Source organism: Camelus dromedarius, chromosome 12 (genome assembly GCF_036321535.1).
Source record: "Camelus dromedarius isolate mCamDro1 chromosome 12, mCamDro1.pat, whole genome shotgun sequence".
NCBI classification, from domain to species: domain Eukaryota; kingdom Metazoa; phylum Chordata; class Mammalia; order Artiodactyla; family Camelidae; genus Camelus; species Camelus dromedarius.
Genome location: NC_087447.1, coordinates 17,179,053 through 17,196,080, shown reverse-complemented (window position 1 = coordinate 17,196,080; position 17,028 = coordinate 17,179,053). Strand labels below are relative to the sequence as shown.

The window sequence follows — 17,028 nt, the reverse complement described above, 5'->3', positions numbered from 1 at the left end:
TTGTGAGACTTAACTGGATGGTATCAACAAAGTACCTTGAACAATTAAGTCCTAAAATGGTGTGAATGCTATTGATGAAAATAACCAATAAACAATCAACAATAAGAATAGAAAAGAGTTTTATTTGAGCCAACCTGAGGACTATAGCCCGGGACACAGCCTCTCTGATAACTCTTGAGAAACTGCTCCCGAGAAGCATGGTTTTCAGCACAGTTCTGTATCTTGTCAGAAGAAAGAACATTAAACAAGGCAGGGATACATTTCTTCAAGGTTTCAAAAAAAAACCAGGCCAGCATGTACATAGTGAGTCAGTATGGCCTTGACACCTGGGGAGGGAGTCTTACCATGAAAGAAGTACCAGCATTGGCATCCCAGGAAGGGAGGTGTTTAATCTTTATTTTTAACGTGGACATTCTTTATTTCTGGTCATTGCACCCTTTTCTTTAATAATTAAAGGAGGTGCACAATATATGTTCACTAGGCCATAAACAGGCAGTTGCAGTTAGCATAAAACTCAAGTTAACTCAAGTATAAGCCAGAATGACTTCCCCATACCTCAGCATTGACAATTTCTTTTATCAATACTACGTATTTTGTTTTAACCATTTACTGACAGCTTACTCTTGCTTTTCTGGGCCTATAATAGTGACTTGAACAATATAGAAGTTTATTTTCCACCCGGTTTAAAGAAGACTAGACAGACTTTTTGTGTATGTATGAGTCTCTGTGGTAAGCAGTAAAAAAAAAAAAAAAGGAAATCTTTGGTTGAAAAAACTGGCATAGAAATTCCATGGAGTCACCTGAGTCCTTGATTTCTATAGTACGTTTCTTCACCTTAGCCTGTGGCTTCTACCCTCAAGGTTACTTTATGGTTCAAGGCTGCGGGAGCTACAGCCATCATTTTTGAATTGGTTAGATGAAGGACAAAAAGGGGTCTCTCCCTGCTGAGTCACTCCTTTAAGCAGCCTTTCTCAAAGTCCCTCACAGCACTGCTTGCATCTTATTTTATCACAAGGCCACACCTAGCTGCTAGGGAGGCTGTATTTCAGGCTATGATTGCTGCCAAGAAGGAAGGAAAGGTTGGGTATGGAGGGAGACAGTTAGCAGGCTCTGGCCCGTGTGTGTCTGTAACATAAGAAGGATGGGTCCCCAGGGTTGTTTTTGCACATTGCATCTTCTTTCAGTGTGATTTTGAGTGCTAATTTTTTAATTTTAAGAAACCTCAAAAAACAAGCAGTACTTTGAATTTGGATGATTTGGAAATTGGTCTTTGTTTCATTTGGTTTTCATTACAAGGTGGTAGATACATGAGGGTGATAGTGTTTAGATAGTTTCCCAGAAGACCAGCCAAGAGATGATCTTAGATACTGCATTGATGACTTTTAAAATTTTAATATTTTATATATATACTAGATAAATATATAGTATATATTAGGATACACTGATATTCTATTTAAATTAATTGAAACAATGGGTCCTTTACAATAATCAAATAATTAAGTAAATAGTAGTCTAGTAATTAAATTTTCTTTCAAACTTTATTTTTTAAAAATCAGTTTTAAGAAAACATTGTGACCTTAGGAAACACTGATTTAAGCATTGCTACACTCATTTTTGGGAAACTGGAATAGGTGAAGGTCTGCTAGATCAGTTTACCCTATCTTTCTATTCATAGTAGGAAAGGATTTCTTTTTTTGGAAAGGCAATACACGCACATGGTTAAAAAATACCAACAGTAAGAAGAATAAAAAATAGTAACCTTTTACCTGTGTTTTCTCAATGCCCCCAGAAGCAGCTGCCAAAAGACTTTTGATTCAAGATGATACGCTTTAATTAGCTTCCCAAAGTTAATGAAGAGTTGGCTGACTACCCAGATAATATGGAATCATTTTAATAGTGAGAATCACACTATTATTTTATAGAAATAAAAATTATTGAACATAATTAGGGGATTTTTTGCTATCCAACTAGGAGCTGCTCTCTCTGCTATTACTGTTGGAAGATATGTAACTTTTAAGCAAAGAATGTATCTTTTTTGTTGTTGTTGATAAGATTTTGTTTATTTGGTAGGAGGTTTTGTATTGTTTTGTGACAATTGCAAGTAAGTATTTTTAATCACAGGACATTTGTTTTTTATTTATTTGTTTTATTTTTTGGGGGTAATTAGGCTTATTTATTTTTTAATGGAGGTACTGGAGATTGAACCCCAGACCTTGTGCATGCTGAGCATGCACTCTACCACTGAGCTATACCCTCTCCCAATCACAGGAAATTTAGATAGTGAGTACAGCAGGTTCCTTAAAAACCACACACAAAACTTTCTCTTTCCCCTTTTTACCCTTTTGCCTGAATTAGCTGAATAAGCCTCCCTGTTGTCCACTAGCTTTGCTTGTGTTGGTCACAGCATCTTACTACAATCTGAGGTTAGCACCATTCTCTAAATAAACTGTTATATTTACTACTAGATGTTCATAATCAGAGCTCTGGCTATTTATTCTGTAAAGACCATTCTCCAAACCATATATAATAAAACTAATTGTTATTATACATTATTTTAAAACATTTTAAGACTGCAAAGAATATATCTTTAAAGGCAGAAAGCAGGACAAATCCTTGTCCCCATCCCTCTCTGTCTTAAATAAACAAACATTTTTTGGCATCAAGTCAAACTTTTATAATTGACTGAATTTTAACAGATGACTTGGTCGTGTTTGTACATTATTCAAACACATTACCTACCACCTGACTTAGAGAACTAAAGAAATTTGTCGTTTCCTTTGCTAGGGAAATGATACCTGATCCCCCATTGCCTGGCCGTTGTAGATGACTCCGATTATTACAGAAGTGCAGTGGTGCTTATAGAGATAACTAAGAGAGGCTCTGGGTTTCCAATTTTATTTTTTTATTTCTTTGTGCCCATAAAAATAATTTTTATGCTTTTCTGTTTTCTCAGAAAAAAAAATACTTGTGAGGTAGTATCTGACTTATGTGTAACTATACGGTGCTGGATTTGGTTCTGGAATATGCAAAAGTGATATTTTTATCTTTCTAAAAAGATCAGAGGCTAAATTTTTAATTTTTGTAAAATTTAAAGTCATATTACTTCTGCTTAATATTTTAAGTCCTAACCATGAAATGGGTGATTTATGGAACACCTGATAGCCCCACTGGATCTTATACATCATTGTATTCTCTGTAGCTATGCACATAGTAGTTTCTAAAAACTAAGTTTGATTTAAATTTGATAGTTACTAGAAGGAGCTGATACGAAAAAATGTTCTTGCTAGGAACATAAAGCTAAATCTTTTGAGAAGTGTGTTTAATATCTTAGTCTCAACTAAAGTTAGTCTACTTTAGTATATAATATATTTAAGAGGGCCCTTGGGGAACTTCCAGTTCTAAAATAGCCAAGTAACAGTATTTCTAGCCTTTTTATCTCTTGGAAATCTTCTCTAATAATTAGGAGAATAAGAAACAGAAAGCACCATTTTGATGAAACTAGGGAACTTCTGAAATCTCTCATCCTCAGTGACAGCAAATAAACTTGGAAGAGTGGTAACTGACTTCACAGACCAGAAACCTGAGTGCTCACAGATGGTCCACCCTTAGGAAGAAGGCAAGTTTGCCTTGGACCCCAGAAAAGGACAGGAATTGGAAGTATCAGGTATCTCAAAAGACAGGGGTGGGGAAGGACACTGAACTAGATGTGCTTGAGACTCTGGGAAATTGGGCACAGAAGAGGGCAGAGGTGAGATACCAGACTGAGAAACAGGGGTTGAGTGAAAAGTCTACAAACTAATAGCTGCCCAACTACCCAGCAGCCAGAAGACTGAAAATTGGGAGATGCTTAAGAGATACTGAAGGGTCCTAGAGAAAATACAGATACTGATTTGTGGATTCCCTAATGAAAAAGCTGGTTTGCCCATTGATTACCCTCTAGCGAGGGCTACAGTATAGTCATCCTACCCAAGCACACTAATCACCATGTTATTGCCTCCAAGATGAGGCAGATTGATCAAAAGGAACTCAGAGGAAACAGAGTAGAAGAGTAGAAGAAAGTGTAAATATATAAACAAAGTCTAATTAATGTCCTCAGAGATAAGAAGATATAATGGATCTGTTGTAAGAACAAGATGCTGCTTGAAAAAGAGAGTAAGAGCAATCAGACTTAGAGAAAAGTGCTTCAAAATTAAAAATTGACAACCTAAGTTTACAAAGTCAATAGAAAGTTTGGAAGATAAAGGTTGAAGACATTTCCAGGAAAGTAAACAAGAAAAAATTAATAGAGAAACTATATAACGTCCAAACTCTGATTAATAGAAATTCTAGAGAAAAATGTGGGGAAGAAATTATTAGAGTATTAATATGTAAGAAAATTACCAAAATTGAAGGTCATGAATTTTAAGGCCCATCAGTGCCTAGCACCACTGAAAGGAAGCACATCCACTCCAAGCTCTGCTAGCGTGACAGAGTCCTAAAGATGAAGTAATAATCCTAAATACCCCAGTGACAAAAGAGCAGGTCATATACAAGTTGTCTGAAATCAGAATGACGAAAGTTTTTAAACATTACTGGCGCTAGAAGAAAATGGAGAGTTTTTAATTTTTTCTTAAAAATCATCTCCTGTTTAGAATCTATACCTAGTGTTGACTGAAAAAAAATACACAACCTAAACATTGAGAATTTTTTAAAAACTGAAGTATATAAAGTTGATTTACAATGTTGTGTTAGTTTCTGGTGCACAGCATGGTGATTCAGTTATACATAGTATAGCAGTATGCTTTATTTAGTTGACATACTGTGGACCTAAGCATGGGAGACAGCCTCAGAGAGCTCTGCCGGACTGTTCTGAAGAGGTAAGGGCGGAGCCAGGATATATAGGAGTTTTTTTGCAACAAAAACCAGGTAGTTGGAACATGAAAAGATTACTGTTAATTAAAGAATACCCGACATCTCGAGTGAATGAATTTAGCACTTTCCTTTGCATGGGAGGGTGCAAGAGCCTGGGCTCTTTGAACTCATTCCTTTAATATGCACCTTGACTATCTAGGACCAGTATCCTGTTTTTCTCCATCCTGAATCCCCTCAGGGTGCACAGTTGGGGGTGGCTGCAGTGGCTGATGGTTTGATGGCCAACAACATCCTTTGTTTACTGATGGCAGGTGACATTCTTCCTCTGCCCTAGTTAAACTATTACCTGTGGGGTTAAAATATAGATTATATTTTTAAAGATATAAATAATTAAAAATTTTTGCTTCTTGAACTGTCACATGAAGAGATGATAACTAAATTTGATATGATATTCTGGATGGCATCCTAGAACAGAAGGACATTCAGTAACAAGACAAGCTGAAAAAAAACGAACTTTAGTTAATAATCATATATCATTATTAGTTCATTAATTGTGACAAATTTACCATAACAATGTAAAATGTTAGTAACAGGAGAAACTGGCTTGGAGTGTAGGGAACAATCTGTATTATCTTTTTTTTTTTTTTTTTTTGGTAAGTCTAAAACTGTTCTAAACTTTAAAAATTATTTTTCAAAATGTTTACAAAATATATCTTTATGCATCTTTTTTTGAAAAGCTACTGGTGGAAGTGCTCCATAATGAGGGAATAGAACAGTATCTTAAAGATGATGCAGGAAAAACAGATGTGGGGTGTGAGGAGAGGCATGTCCCAGGCTTTGGTTGAGCCCCTGGGATGTGCCCTGCCAAGTGTGGGTCCTTGGCTTCTCGCAGGAAAGAATTCAAGAGCGAGCCACAGTTGAGAAAGGTAGATTTATTCAGAGATACATCATAAGGCAAGAGAAAGGCCACGAGGTGTTGGGGTTGTGTGCTCAGAGTAAAAGCCGATACACACTCCACAGACAGAGTGTGGGCCATCTCAAAGAGGGAGAGAGAGGAGACAGAGGCCACGTTTTTATGGGCTCAGTGGCTTCATATGCTAATAAGTGTAAGGGCCAGTCTAACTAGCCTGGGGAAGGGGCTGGGATTCTCAGGAGGTTGGCCATTTCCCACTCTTTGACCTTTTCTGGCTAGCCTTGGGACTGTGATGGCGCCTGTGGGCATGTTATTCACCATGCTAATATATTACAATGGGTGTATAATGAAGCTCAAGGTCTACTAGAAGTCAAATCTCCCAAGTCTTGAGCCTCAAGGCCTACTGGGTTTGAATCTTTTGCCATTCTGGTGTTAATTGCTGTGCTATTCCTTGAATGGCTGTGCCCTGCCCCCTTCCTGTCTCAGAGAGAGTGCAAGGGAATTCCCAAGATTATGTTCTAGATCAGTGGCTCTGCCACAGAGCATCTGTTCTAGGCTGGAGTAGGCTAAAAGCAAGAGTGGTCTGTGAGGGTGATCTCTAAGGAAAGAAAGAATGAACAAATTGATGGGGTTGATTGTGCAGAAAATTAGATTGGGAAGCTGTTAGAGAATGAGAGGATATTTTAAAAGAAAACTCCCACAAATGTAAGAAAAAGGCCGTTTTAACTCCAGTAAAAGAAAAATGTTGATTAGGAAAGGAAATGTACTATACTGTTTGGTTCAGTAGTGGATGTTGTGAGACACAACGCAGTGACCCAGGTTGGTAAAAGAATTTCCAGAGACCGAGGAAAGTTTAGGAAAGTTTAATAAGGATGCTGCTATAGGCAACAGCAGGCCACACAGTTGAGAGGTACCTGTGTGAGCCGAGAGTGGACATACAGCATCTTTTTGGGGAGGGGGAGGGGGCTGTACACACAAGGAGTAGGGGCTTCATGATCAGTTCATGCGCAGGTACCTGATGGGTTGTAAGATCTGTCAGGGACTTTTCTGGACAGTAGGATTTACAACTCTGATAAGGGCAGGATGTGAGGCCTGTCTGCCTAGGGTATTGTGAGTTGGGCTATTTCTTGGGGCAGTTTAGCTTTGTTAGGGTAAACACACATCAAGAGAAGATATCTTGCAGAAATGCGGGTATGCAAAGGGTCCTGCAGTGGGGTTAGGGGTTAAGGTGTCAGTCAGCTCCAGGTACCCAGAGAGCTCGGTGGTGGTGGGGTTTTATGACTCCAGAGAGTGCCAGTCAGCTCCACATTGGGTAATACATTTTTTCAGTCACAGTGATTGTTGTATAATAAAGAATTTGACTGGCCTTTGTCCCTGGTTCCTGGGAGGGAGTATCTAAATCCTTGGAATTTCCTCAGTGACAGGAGTGTCTTTGTTACTCATGCTGGGCTCTGATAATTTATACTAATGAGGTCACTCAAAATGGGACCCTACAGAGCTTCAAGATGGGGGCTGGTCCTGCCAGAAACACCAACCATGTGGTTAGAAGATTGGAGCTTTGAGCCATGTGATACCAGTTCAACCTTCCAACCTCAAAGTGCAGTTGATCCTTGAACAGCATGGGGGGTTAGGGGCACAGACTCCAAGCAGTGGAAAATCCAAGTCTAACTTTAGAGATGGCTTTCAATATCCAAGGTTCCGCATGCAAGGTTTTGCATCAGGGGATTCAACCAACCTTGGATCATGAAGTACTATAGTATGTATTTATTGGAAAAAAATCTGTGTATAAGTAGATCCTCTCAGTTCAAACCTATGTTACTCCAGGGTCAACTCTATTATACAGATCCTCTTGTGTCTAATTGGTGGGTCCTATGATCAGTTATACATTGTAATTCTTCCCCACCCCCAACTCTGCCTTCATTGTAATTCTTAAACTAAACTGTTATTTTTTTCTTTTCTCAGTTGTTACAGGTAGTACTGATGGAATTGGAAAATCATATGCAGAAGAGGTATGTAATTTTCAAGACCAGTCTTTTTGGTATACAAATATAAGAACAAATATAGAATAATCTCTTACAGTAGTTTTGATTTTTGAAGTTAAAAGTACAAACATAGTGTTACCTAATACAGTAGATGTAATTTGTCTCTGCCTTGTCAGAGATACTATGTTTGCCTAAACACAATTTTAACGCAAATTTTTGTGTAGAATGTAAAATTTTTTAATCCTGGTAAGTTGGGGTTATGAAAATTTTAATGTAATTTTATTTTATATTGTATAATTATGGACAGTCCTCAGTTTTTAATGTTGATTTTTTGAATTATTTTCCAAAAGGTAGATGTATTTTTAGGATGGTTATATCTCCAGACAAGTTGGTGGTATCATTGTCACAAGAAGGACTGTGATTGACTGATAATGACAGTCACAGGCAAAGGATTCAGGTTCTCTATAGTGTAATTAAAGGATAGGAAACTGTAATAGCTTGAAGACCATTGTACAAAGCAGGAGCCTTGGCAGTGCTGTTAAGGCAGACCTGCCTGCCTTCCAGTTCTGTAAAGGCACCACTGATGTTGCCTGATTGTGATGAAGAACCTCGCAGATCCATTGAATCTCTCAAGTGTCATATCAAAAGTATTAAGAAAAAATCCTTTGTTTTCCTAGCTTTTTATTTTGAATATGAAAACTACAGAAAAGTTGCAAGAAGAATACAATGAACACCCATATACCCTTTACCTGGATTTACCAAATTATTAACATTTTGTCAAATTTAACTTTATCATTATAATTATAACTTGGCTGGACCATTTGTGAGTTACAGCGTAACAATTCACTCTTAAATATTCCTGTGTGAATCTCCTGAGAACTAGAACATTCATCACTATAACCACAGTACAGTGGTCACACACAGGGAGTTTAACTTGACACAATAATACCATATAATATACAGCCCATAAGCAAGTTTCCCAATTGTCCAATAACATCTTTTATAGAGCCCCTTTTTTTGTTTCAAGATCCTTTTAAGGATTATGTGTTGCATTTAGATATCACGTCTCTTAACTGGAAGAGTTCCCTAGCCTCCTTTTTAGTTTTTTTCCTTTTTTCTTTTATAACTGGCATTTTTGAAAAATCCAGGCCAGTTGTTTTGTAGATTTCTCACCTTGGATTTGTCTGTTTCCTCATAATTAGATTGAGGTTAAACTTTTTTTTTTTTTAGCAGGAATGCTACGCAAGTGATACTGTATCCCTTTGAGTTTACCTTATCAGGAGACACAAGAGGTCTATTTGTTCTTTATTGATTACATTAAGATAAATCATTTATTAATATGCTGTCCACCATAATTCTCCTTATGAAAGTACATTTTCCCCTTTGTGATTAATAAGAAATCTGTGGGGTGGTACTTTGAGACCTATGAATATCTCATTTCCCAACAATCTTCCACCCGTATCTGTTGATGATTTTTTGCCTGAATTAGTTATTACCATGGTGGTTAAAAGTGGTGATTTTTAAAAAAATGATATCTTTCCTTCTACATCTATATTAGATGATATTTTTCTATAAATAAGAGCTTTTCCTTATTCTTCCTCCCCCATTAATTTTTAAAAAAATTATCAGTCTGTATTCATGGGTATTTTAGTGGTTTTATAGCAGATTAATTCAGCAAATTACTGCCAATCCTAGTTATTTTTATAAAAAATAGTCTTCCATATCTTCTCATTTGCAGTGCCACCCATTACTTAATAAAAGTTGACTTTGGGTATTAAGGCTGGAAAATTAGTTTACTAAATTACACAGTTTGTAGCACCTAATTTATTCTCACTTATATACTGTCTGGAAGAGTTCACTAAAACGTTTTGTGTATATCAGTGTTTTTTTTTTTCTTCTGCCTCTATATTTATGGTGTGTCTGGGTTGGAAACCACATTTCTGTAAATTTTGTTCATTCTGTGCAGCATTTACTGAGCACTGGGAAAGTACATAGAAGGTACTCCTCAGGACGTTACTTATTAATTCTTCCAGTTAACTATCTCAGTTTGCCTTTGTTGTCCGTAAAGTATAACGTTTAATTAAACATTTTAAAATTGATTCTATTTTTAGGAATTCCTAACATTTTAACTGTGATTTTCTTTGCCAGTCCTCTAGTCTTCCCGTATCTAGTCTGAAACAAAAACTTTTTAAAAGCTAATTTGTAAAGAAGATAGGTATTTATGATTTAAAAAAACCAAAACAGTATATAGATAGGTACAAAATAAAAAGTAAAATTTCTCCTTCTTCTAAAACCCTTTGACATTTGTATTCTAGCTTGTTTTAGAAAGATAACCCTTTGGGGAATCCTTTTGTAACGTCTTCATTTTGGTGTTCCTGTTCACTATGCTTGGGTTTGTTTCTTTTTTTTTTTGTTTTTTTATTTCTTTTTATTTTATTTTGGGGGGAGGTATTTAGGTTTATTTATTTTTTAAATGGAGGTATTGAGGATTGAACCCAGGACCTCATGCATGCTAAGCACATGGTCTACCACTGAGCTATACCCTCCCCATGATTTGTTTCTTAATTTGGATTATCAATATGATCAGGTTATCTTAAAATGAGACTGTATCTGATTTACATTTTAAAGTGAAATGCACGGGTATGATTTAGCTATCCAGCATCTCTTTTATTGTTTCAGTTAGCAAAGTGTGGCATGAAGATTGTCCTTATCAGCAGATCACAGGACAAACTGAACCAGGTTTCCAGTGAAATAAGTAAGTTCTCACATCACCTTTGCCTCCCCTTAAGATCACAAAAGGAATACAGCTAATCTAAACTTAACATTTTCAAGCAGGTATCTCGCACTGACATATTTATTTCCAGTTCAGAAAGCTTCTTTTTCATGCTCTTAATGGGATGTTTTAAAGATGGATCATCAATTTTTTTCAAATTCATGTAGGACTATTGTAATTTGCCTAAAATGTCTTTTATTGACTCATTTAAGTTCTTTTGTCAGGAGTCAAATTCTCTGATTATTTCATCATGTTCTCTTTAAACATCTGAATTCCTTTTCCATTGCTTCTTTTAAATATTCTTGAATTGTTTTACTCTTTGACTTCGTTGCCTTTAAATGTACATCGTATATGATAGAGGAAAATGTAAAAAGTAGCATATATACATGTGACAGGGAAACTATTTTGAACTTTCTTCGTACACAGCTATGCTTGAGACCTGAATTACAAGGTGGCAAAAAGTCTTTCAACTGACATCTAATTAACCAAGCAGATGGATAAGCCAGTACTGTCCAGTTCCTTGGTAAAATAGACTGACCGAAGTTCCCAGCATGCTGGCTATTTGTGGCCAGTAGGCTTCTCCGCATGGTGCTTGTGTACATTTATTTCTACAAGTTAAATGGTTTACTTATGAAAAGTCAGTTGTGTTTGTTTCTGAACTTACTTGCGTTGGGTACATTTGTTATTGAATATTCTGTAAACATGCAAAATATGTATAAAAAGAGGATTACAAAAAAAGTTGAATGCTCTGAAAAAATTTGAGAAAAGCGAGTTCTTTCTAAGTTGCCAATTTCTAAAAGACAATTAGGGGTGAACAAGAAAAATGCAGAATATTGGAACAAACTATAAAAAGTCAGAAGAAGTTTGTTTCGATTATTTCGTAAGTGTTGAAGTTCTTGCCGCATTTTAAAAGACCTGAAACTGCCATCATAAATAATGCATTATGGGTGTGGTTTAGGTAAGAAAGAGTGGAATTCGAGACAACAAATCTAAACACAGATAAGGGCTTGGCTCTACAGAGAGGATTGGTGAATGAATGACACTTATTCATGGTTTAAATTAAAATAAAATGGTTTTGATGTGTATTTATCATTTTCTAGGATTCCTTGCTTTTACTGACTTTTCTAAGTAGCCAGCTAACAAACTGCTCTAATAGTTTCAGCTAAGAAAGGATTTCCTGTGTTTTCCTATGTTTTTCTATGATTTTTTTCACAGCTTTATTGAGATAAAATTGACATAGAACATTATGTAAACTTAATATGCGCAACATACTGTATTTTATTATTAACATTACCACCTACTTCTAAGATTTGTATAGTACATTATTCTTTATCCCCTCACATGTACTATCCTCTTTGATCCTTCATCCTTGTGAGGTATATATTTTTGTTATCATTTCTACTCAGACCATAGCTGGTTCTACTGGACAGATTACACAAGATGTACTTCATCTTTACCACATCTTTATAGATTCCTAATATTAAGTGTATTAAATATTTTTGTTAACCCAGTTGAGAGCACAGATCTTTACAAAGGTGAGCATGTGGTATGTGGATATGCAATAAATCTTTGACTAAGGATTTTAACTTTCAAGGTTTCAGCTAGGAAACCCTGAAGGTCCAAGGCATTAAAGTATCTTGCAGGTTTGCTAAGGTATGAATTTGAATTAAGCTGTGACACAGATGAGCCTGAGGTTGTTCCTTAGGTGTAGGTGAATTTAACGTACTGCATGGATCTTAGTATGGTTCTTTCTTAGTTGCTTGTAGTCACGTGTATAATAATTCTTACGGTGATAAAAATGTTGTGTGTGTTGTGTGTGTGTGTAAAACTGATGTTAATGAAAGCACTTACTAGTTGCTAGAAGCAAAGGTTCATAGGCAGAAAATAGAAGCTTTTGATGAAATGGAACGTTGACGTTTGAAATGCTATGCTGTGAATGACTTCACCATCTATTCGATGCAGAAACAAGAAAAGCTACCTCGTGACACTCACAGCAAGTGCTCAAACCTGTACAAAAATTACCCAATGAGTCAGAAGATATACTTTAATGATATTTGAGAATTTGGTTAACTTGTGATATGAGGTGACACATGACTGTGGGCAGAAATGTGATTCTAGAGAAAGACAGGATCCTGTTCAAACATTTTTCATGAAGGAACAGATGGCAAAGGCACTGAATTGACCTTTATTATGAGGGAAGTTTTTTTTTTTTTTTTTTTTCGTTGTTGAAAATTTTGAAAAATGTTTTTCTGGGCATAATAAAAATTTAATGGAAGAGGTGATATCAGCAGACCCATTATGCCATGGGTTGTCCATTCTAAGCTGAAGAAATAAATATACAGAGGAGATTTATAAGTTTGTACAAGTTTTTAACTCAGATGGAAATTATCTTTGGGAGGATAATGTTTTCATGAACATAACTATTCCAGAAGGAGGAAGGACCAGCATTTAATGTCAACGAAGACAGACTAACTCTGTTTATGCCTTCAGCATGACTGTATTGACTGCTGTGAACCAGTGTCCTGATGGAACTTAAATGCAAATGGAGGAGGCAGAGAAAGCAAATAGTTTTTTTTGAAAAACAAACAAACAAAATAAACAAAGCAGGAAAAGACACATCAATTAAATAATTACAGTTTATAGTAAGTACATGAAGGAAACAAATAAGGGGCCAGAGAAAGACAACGGAGAGGTTCCTATTTTGAAGCAACATGGCGGATTTTATGACTGGCAGTGTGTTAAAGGGCCAGACTAATGACTTCTTGTCCATATGATGGACGAGCTGGAGCCTTAGTGAATGGAGCATCTGCCGGGCCCTCTTGAGGGTGTAGTAGTAGAGGGATTGTGTGTGTGCAAGTTGCAATGATAAGTTAACTCCAGCATTTCTGTTTCCTTTCGCCTTTGGGTACCTGACTCTACATTATGCCGTGGGAAGTTGTGGCCTCCCAGTCATATTAAATGTGGGCTATCATGGAATCCAAGTTTCAGTCCACCAACGAAGTTAACTCTTAGAGCCCCTTCTAGCTGTATAAGCTGACCATTAAATCCTAAATCTTTAGTAAGTGACTCTTGAAGAATACTGTCCCAACTGGTGTTATATTTTGTTTCACTTATCCTAATACTCTTAGAATCTATTCTCACACAGACTTTTCCAGATTTCTACCAATATAAATTAGCAAAATGTTACAATTATTTTGTACATAGGTTGTTACTTCCTGGATCAGACTTTGTACTTGTTCCCCAGAGAATGCCAGTATCCAGCCCTGTTATGGGTGGTGGTTAGGGATGGTCCAGCGAGGTCTGGAAAGAAAGAATTCCTTTGCAAGAATATTACCCTTATATTAGAGAGGTTATTAAAGGATTTTCAAGCCAGGGAAAGCTTACCTCTTCAGACAGAGGAGAGCAGGCTGTTTCTATTTCCACTGGTGAGGGAGGCCCAGAGTAGCATGGGGAGTCAAGAATCTTAGCTTCAGCAGAGTCCACCCAGATATCACCATCCCTAGTTTCAGGGTCTCACTCTTTCTCACTCAGTTTTCCTTTCATCCATGAAACGTGGTAAGTCTGTGAAATTCAACTTACCTTGTAACTCCGCGACTGGCACAGTTAAATCTGATGTTAGCTGGGCGAGCTCTGTGGCTAGAAGACATCAAAGTTTTTATTGGGGTTGCCATATAAGGTCCTGATAAATGTGAGATTGAGAGCTTAAAGACCTGAGCTTATCATTTTCTTTCAGTAAGAGCTCCAGTGCATTCAGAAGAAGCTACATAGCACAGTGCTTTTTTTTTTTAAATTGAAGTATAGTTGATGTATAATATTATGTAAGTTACCGGTATACAATATAGTGACTTACAATTTTTGAAGGTTATACTCCATTCATAGTTACTATAAAATATTGGCTATACTTCCTGTATTGTGAAATATATCCTTGTAGCTTATTTTATACATAATATTTTGTACCTCTTAATCCCCTAACCCAATATTGTCCCTGCCACCTTCCATCTCCCCACTGGTTACCTCTAGTATATTCTCTATATCTGTGAGTCTGCTTCTTTTTTGCTATATTCACTAGTTTATTGTATTTTTAGATTCCACATATAACTGGTACACATTATTTGTCTTTATCTGTCTTATTTCACTTAGCATAGTACCTTCCAAATCCATGCATGTTGTTGCAAATGGCAAAATTTTATTTTTCAGGGCTGAGTAGCATTCCATTGTATGTATATATATATACCTCATCTTCATCTGTTGATGGATACTTAGGTTGCTTTCGTATCCTGGCTACTGTAAATAATGCTTCTATGAACACTGGGGTGCATGTATCTTTTTGAATTAATATTTTTGTTTTTTTGGATATATACCCAGGAGTGGAATTGCTGGGTCATATGGTAGCTCTAGTTTGTTTTTTAAGAACCCTCTATACTGTTTTCCACAGTGGCTGTACCAGTATACATTCTCACCAACAGTGTAGGAAGATTGGAGGAAAGGTCCCTTTTCTCCACATTCTCACCAACGTTTGTTTGTTTGTTTTTATGATAACCATTCTGACAGGTGTGAGGTGCCATCTCATTGTGGTTTTGATTTGCATTTCCAGTCTTTGTATTCATCATTTCTTCCAAACTCAAATGTAGCAGCTGCTTGGTCCCTTAAGACACTTCTTCAGTCGATACTTTGCTGTAATACCAACCATCATTAATTTGATTAATGGTGATGCCACCGCATCCAATCAAACCAATATAGGAAGTCTTCTGAGGTCTATATTTTGGGCTTCCATTCCTGATACCAATTTCTGTATCAGTCAGAGTTCGGTTGGGAAACAGAAGTCAAGCAAGTTAATTTAACTAGGCTAACTTGTCTCTCCTAGTCCAGCTCTTAACCTCACTCGGGTAGGTTAAACTCATCCGTCTTTCTTCCCTATCTCATTGAAACAAGAAAAAGGGGAAGGAGGAGATTGAAAAGGAAACTAAGTGCCAACTGAAGAAAAACAGAGGACGTCTTCTGGGTTCCTCTCACCTTCTAACTCTTTACTGTCAATATGTACACTTGGGGATTCTATGCCTTGAGAACTAATTCCTTGTGGCTGTGGAGGACAGTCTACTCATCAAAGTTCTTCAGAAAAAAATTTTTTTTAAAGATTATATACAGTTTAGTAGGGAACTGAATGTTTCACCAACAACAGTTAAGTGCTTTCTCAGGATTGACTGCTTCGATGAAATTATAGTTCTTTTTAAGGATACCTGTCACCCGTTGAATTAAGACAAGCTGAAAGTCATCACACATATGATAAGCTTATTCTAGTATCATTGTTAGCCAGGATTATTAATATATTAAGTATTTTTTGTCGATTTTGATTTGTCAAAGAATATAAAAATAATTTTTGGACTCTGAGGTGAGTTTTTACTTGAAATAAAGCACAATACAAAGGAGACTGGTTTTCAGAACAACTGTTAGTTCACAGAATATAGAGATGGGATATTTATAGTTCTTATTATTATGTGGCAATCGATAATTCTGATTGCATACCGTTTAATCAGCTTTTATTTTACACATCTCTGTCTTTGATTAAAAAAACCAATTATGATGTTTCTCTTTTTTGTAACTTATGTCAGGGTGAGAACCTTGAGAATGGCTCTGTAATTCCTTGGTTTTATCTCTTGAAATGCAAAGCTTCTAGAAATGTAAATCTTACTGGTTTATAGTCAACAGAGGAATAGGTTAAGATGAAAATTATCAGTTTCACTTTTTCAGTCCTTACCTATTATCTGTGCAGTTAAGGTATGGGTTTGACCAAACACGTTTGTTCCATGGTTTTCTGATGCACTGTTGGTATTGTTAATAGGTGCTTTGTTATATTCGGCTTATTTAATCTCCTTTTGGACAATGAGGCATTACTGAACACATAAAGATCTTTTTGTTTTATGTTTAATAAAACTAGAACCACATGGTAGGATTGGGACTTCATGCAGGCCCTAGAGTCATATTTTTTTAATCACTTCTTCAGTACCAGAAATATTTTTATTGCCGTTAGAGTTCACCTTTTTCGAGGTCAGGAACCATTAGGAACCAAAAAACCATCCAGTTTGCCTCTACTGATTTTGCCTGTAGTACCTATGACTGTAGAGGTATCCTCTTACTCCAAGCTCCCCAGATTCCTCAGTGTTACTGGCCTTCTAGAGAGTGACATTCTGTGCTGCCTGTCAGCCTGAGACTCCAGACACATCCTAGAGCAGGTACCAGATTAGTTTCCTGGGAGGTCTTTGAACCATTGTTTCCCCAGATGGGGGTGTAATCTTCGTTTCTTACTAGTGGGCTTGTCATGCCTAATTAAGTGAGATTTACCGTTAAATGAAACATTTCTGGCATAGTCATAGTTGCACATTTGTTTTATCTAATTATATTCTGGTAGGGAGAAGGATAGGTTCTTACTGATCCTATGCAATTAATTACATTGCCATGTAAAGTAAAAGGACTCAGTAAAGACGTGTATAATATTTGACCATTGTTCTGAT

At 36.5% G+C, this 17,028-nt stretch overlaps 1 protein-coding gene across 1 annotated transcript in view; it reads left to right on the top strand.

Moving 5' to 3' along the window:
- The window catches only part of HSD17B12 (hydroxysteroid 17-beta dehydrogenase 12), a 135,518-nt gene that overhangs the window by 43,171 nt on the left and 75,319 nt on the right, over window positions 1-17,028 (top strand). Inside the window, exons 2-3 of the mRNA XM_011000605.3 lie at window positions 7,727-7,773; window positions 10,426-10,501. Coding sequence (XP_010998907.2) covers window positions 7,727-7,773; window positions 10,426-10,501 — 123 coding nt within the window. The remainder of the gene's footprint in view (window positions 1-7,726; window positions 7,774-10,425; window positions 10,502-17,028) is intronic.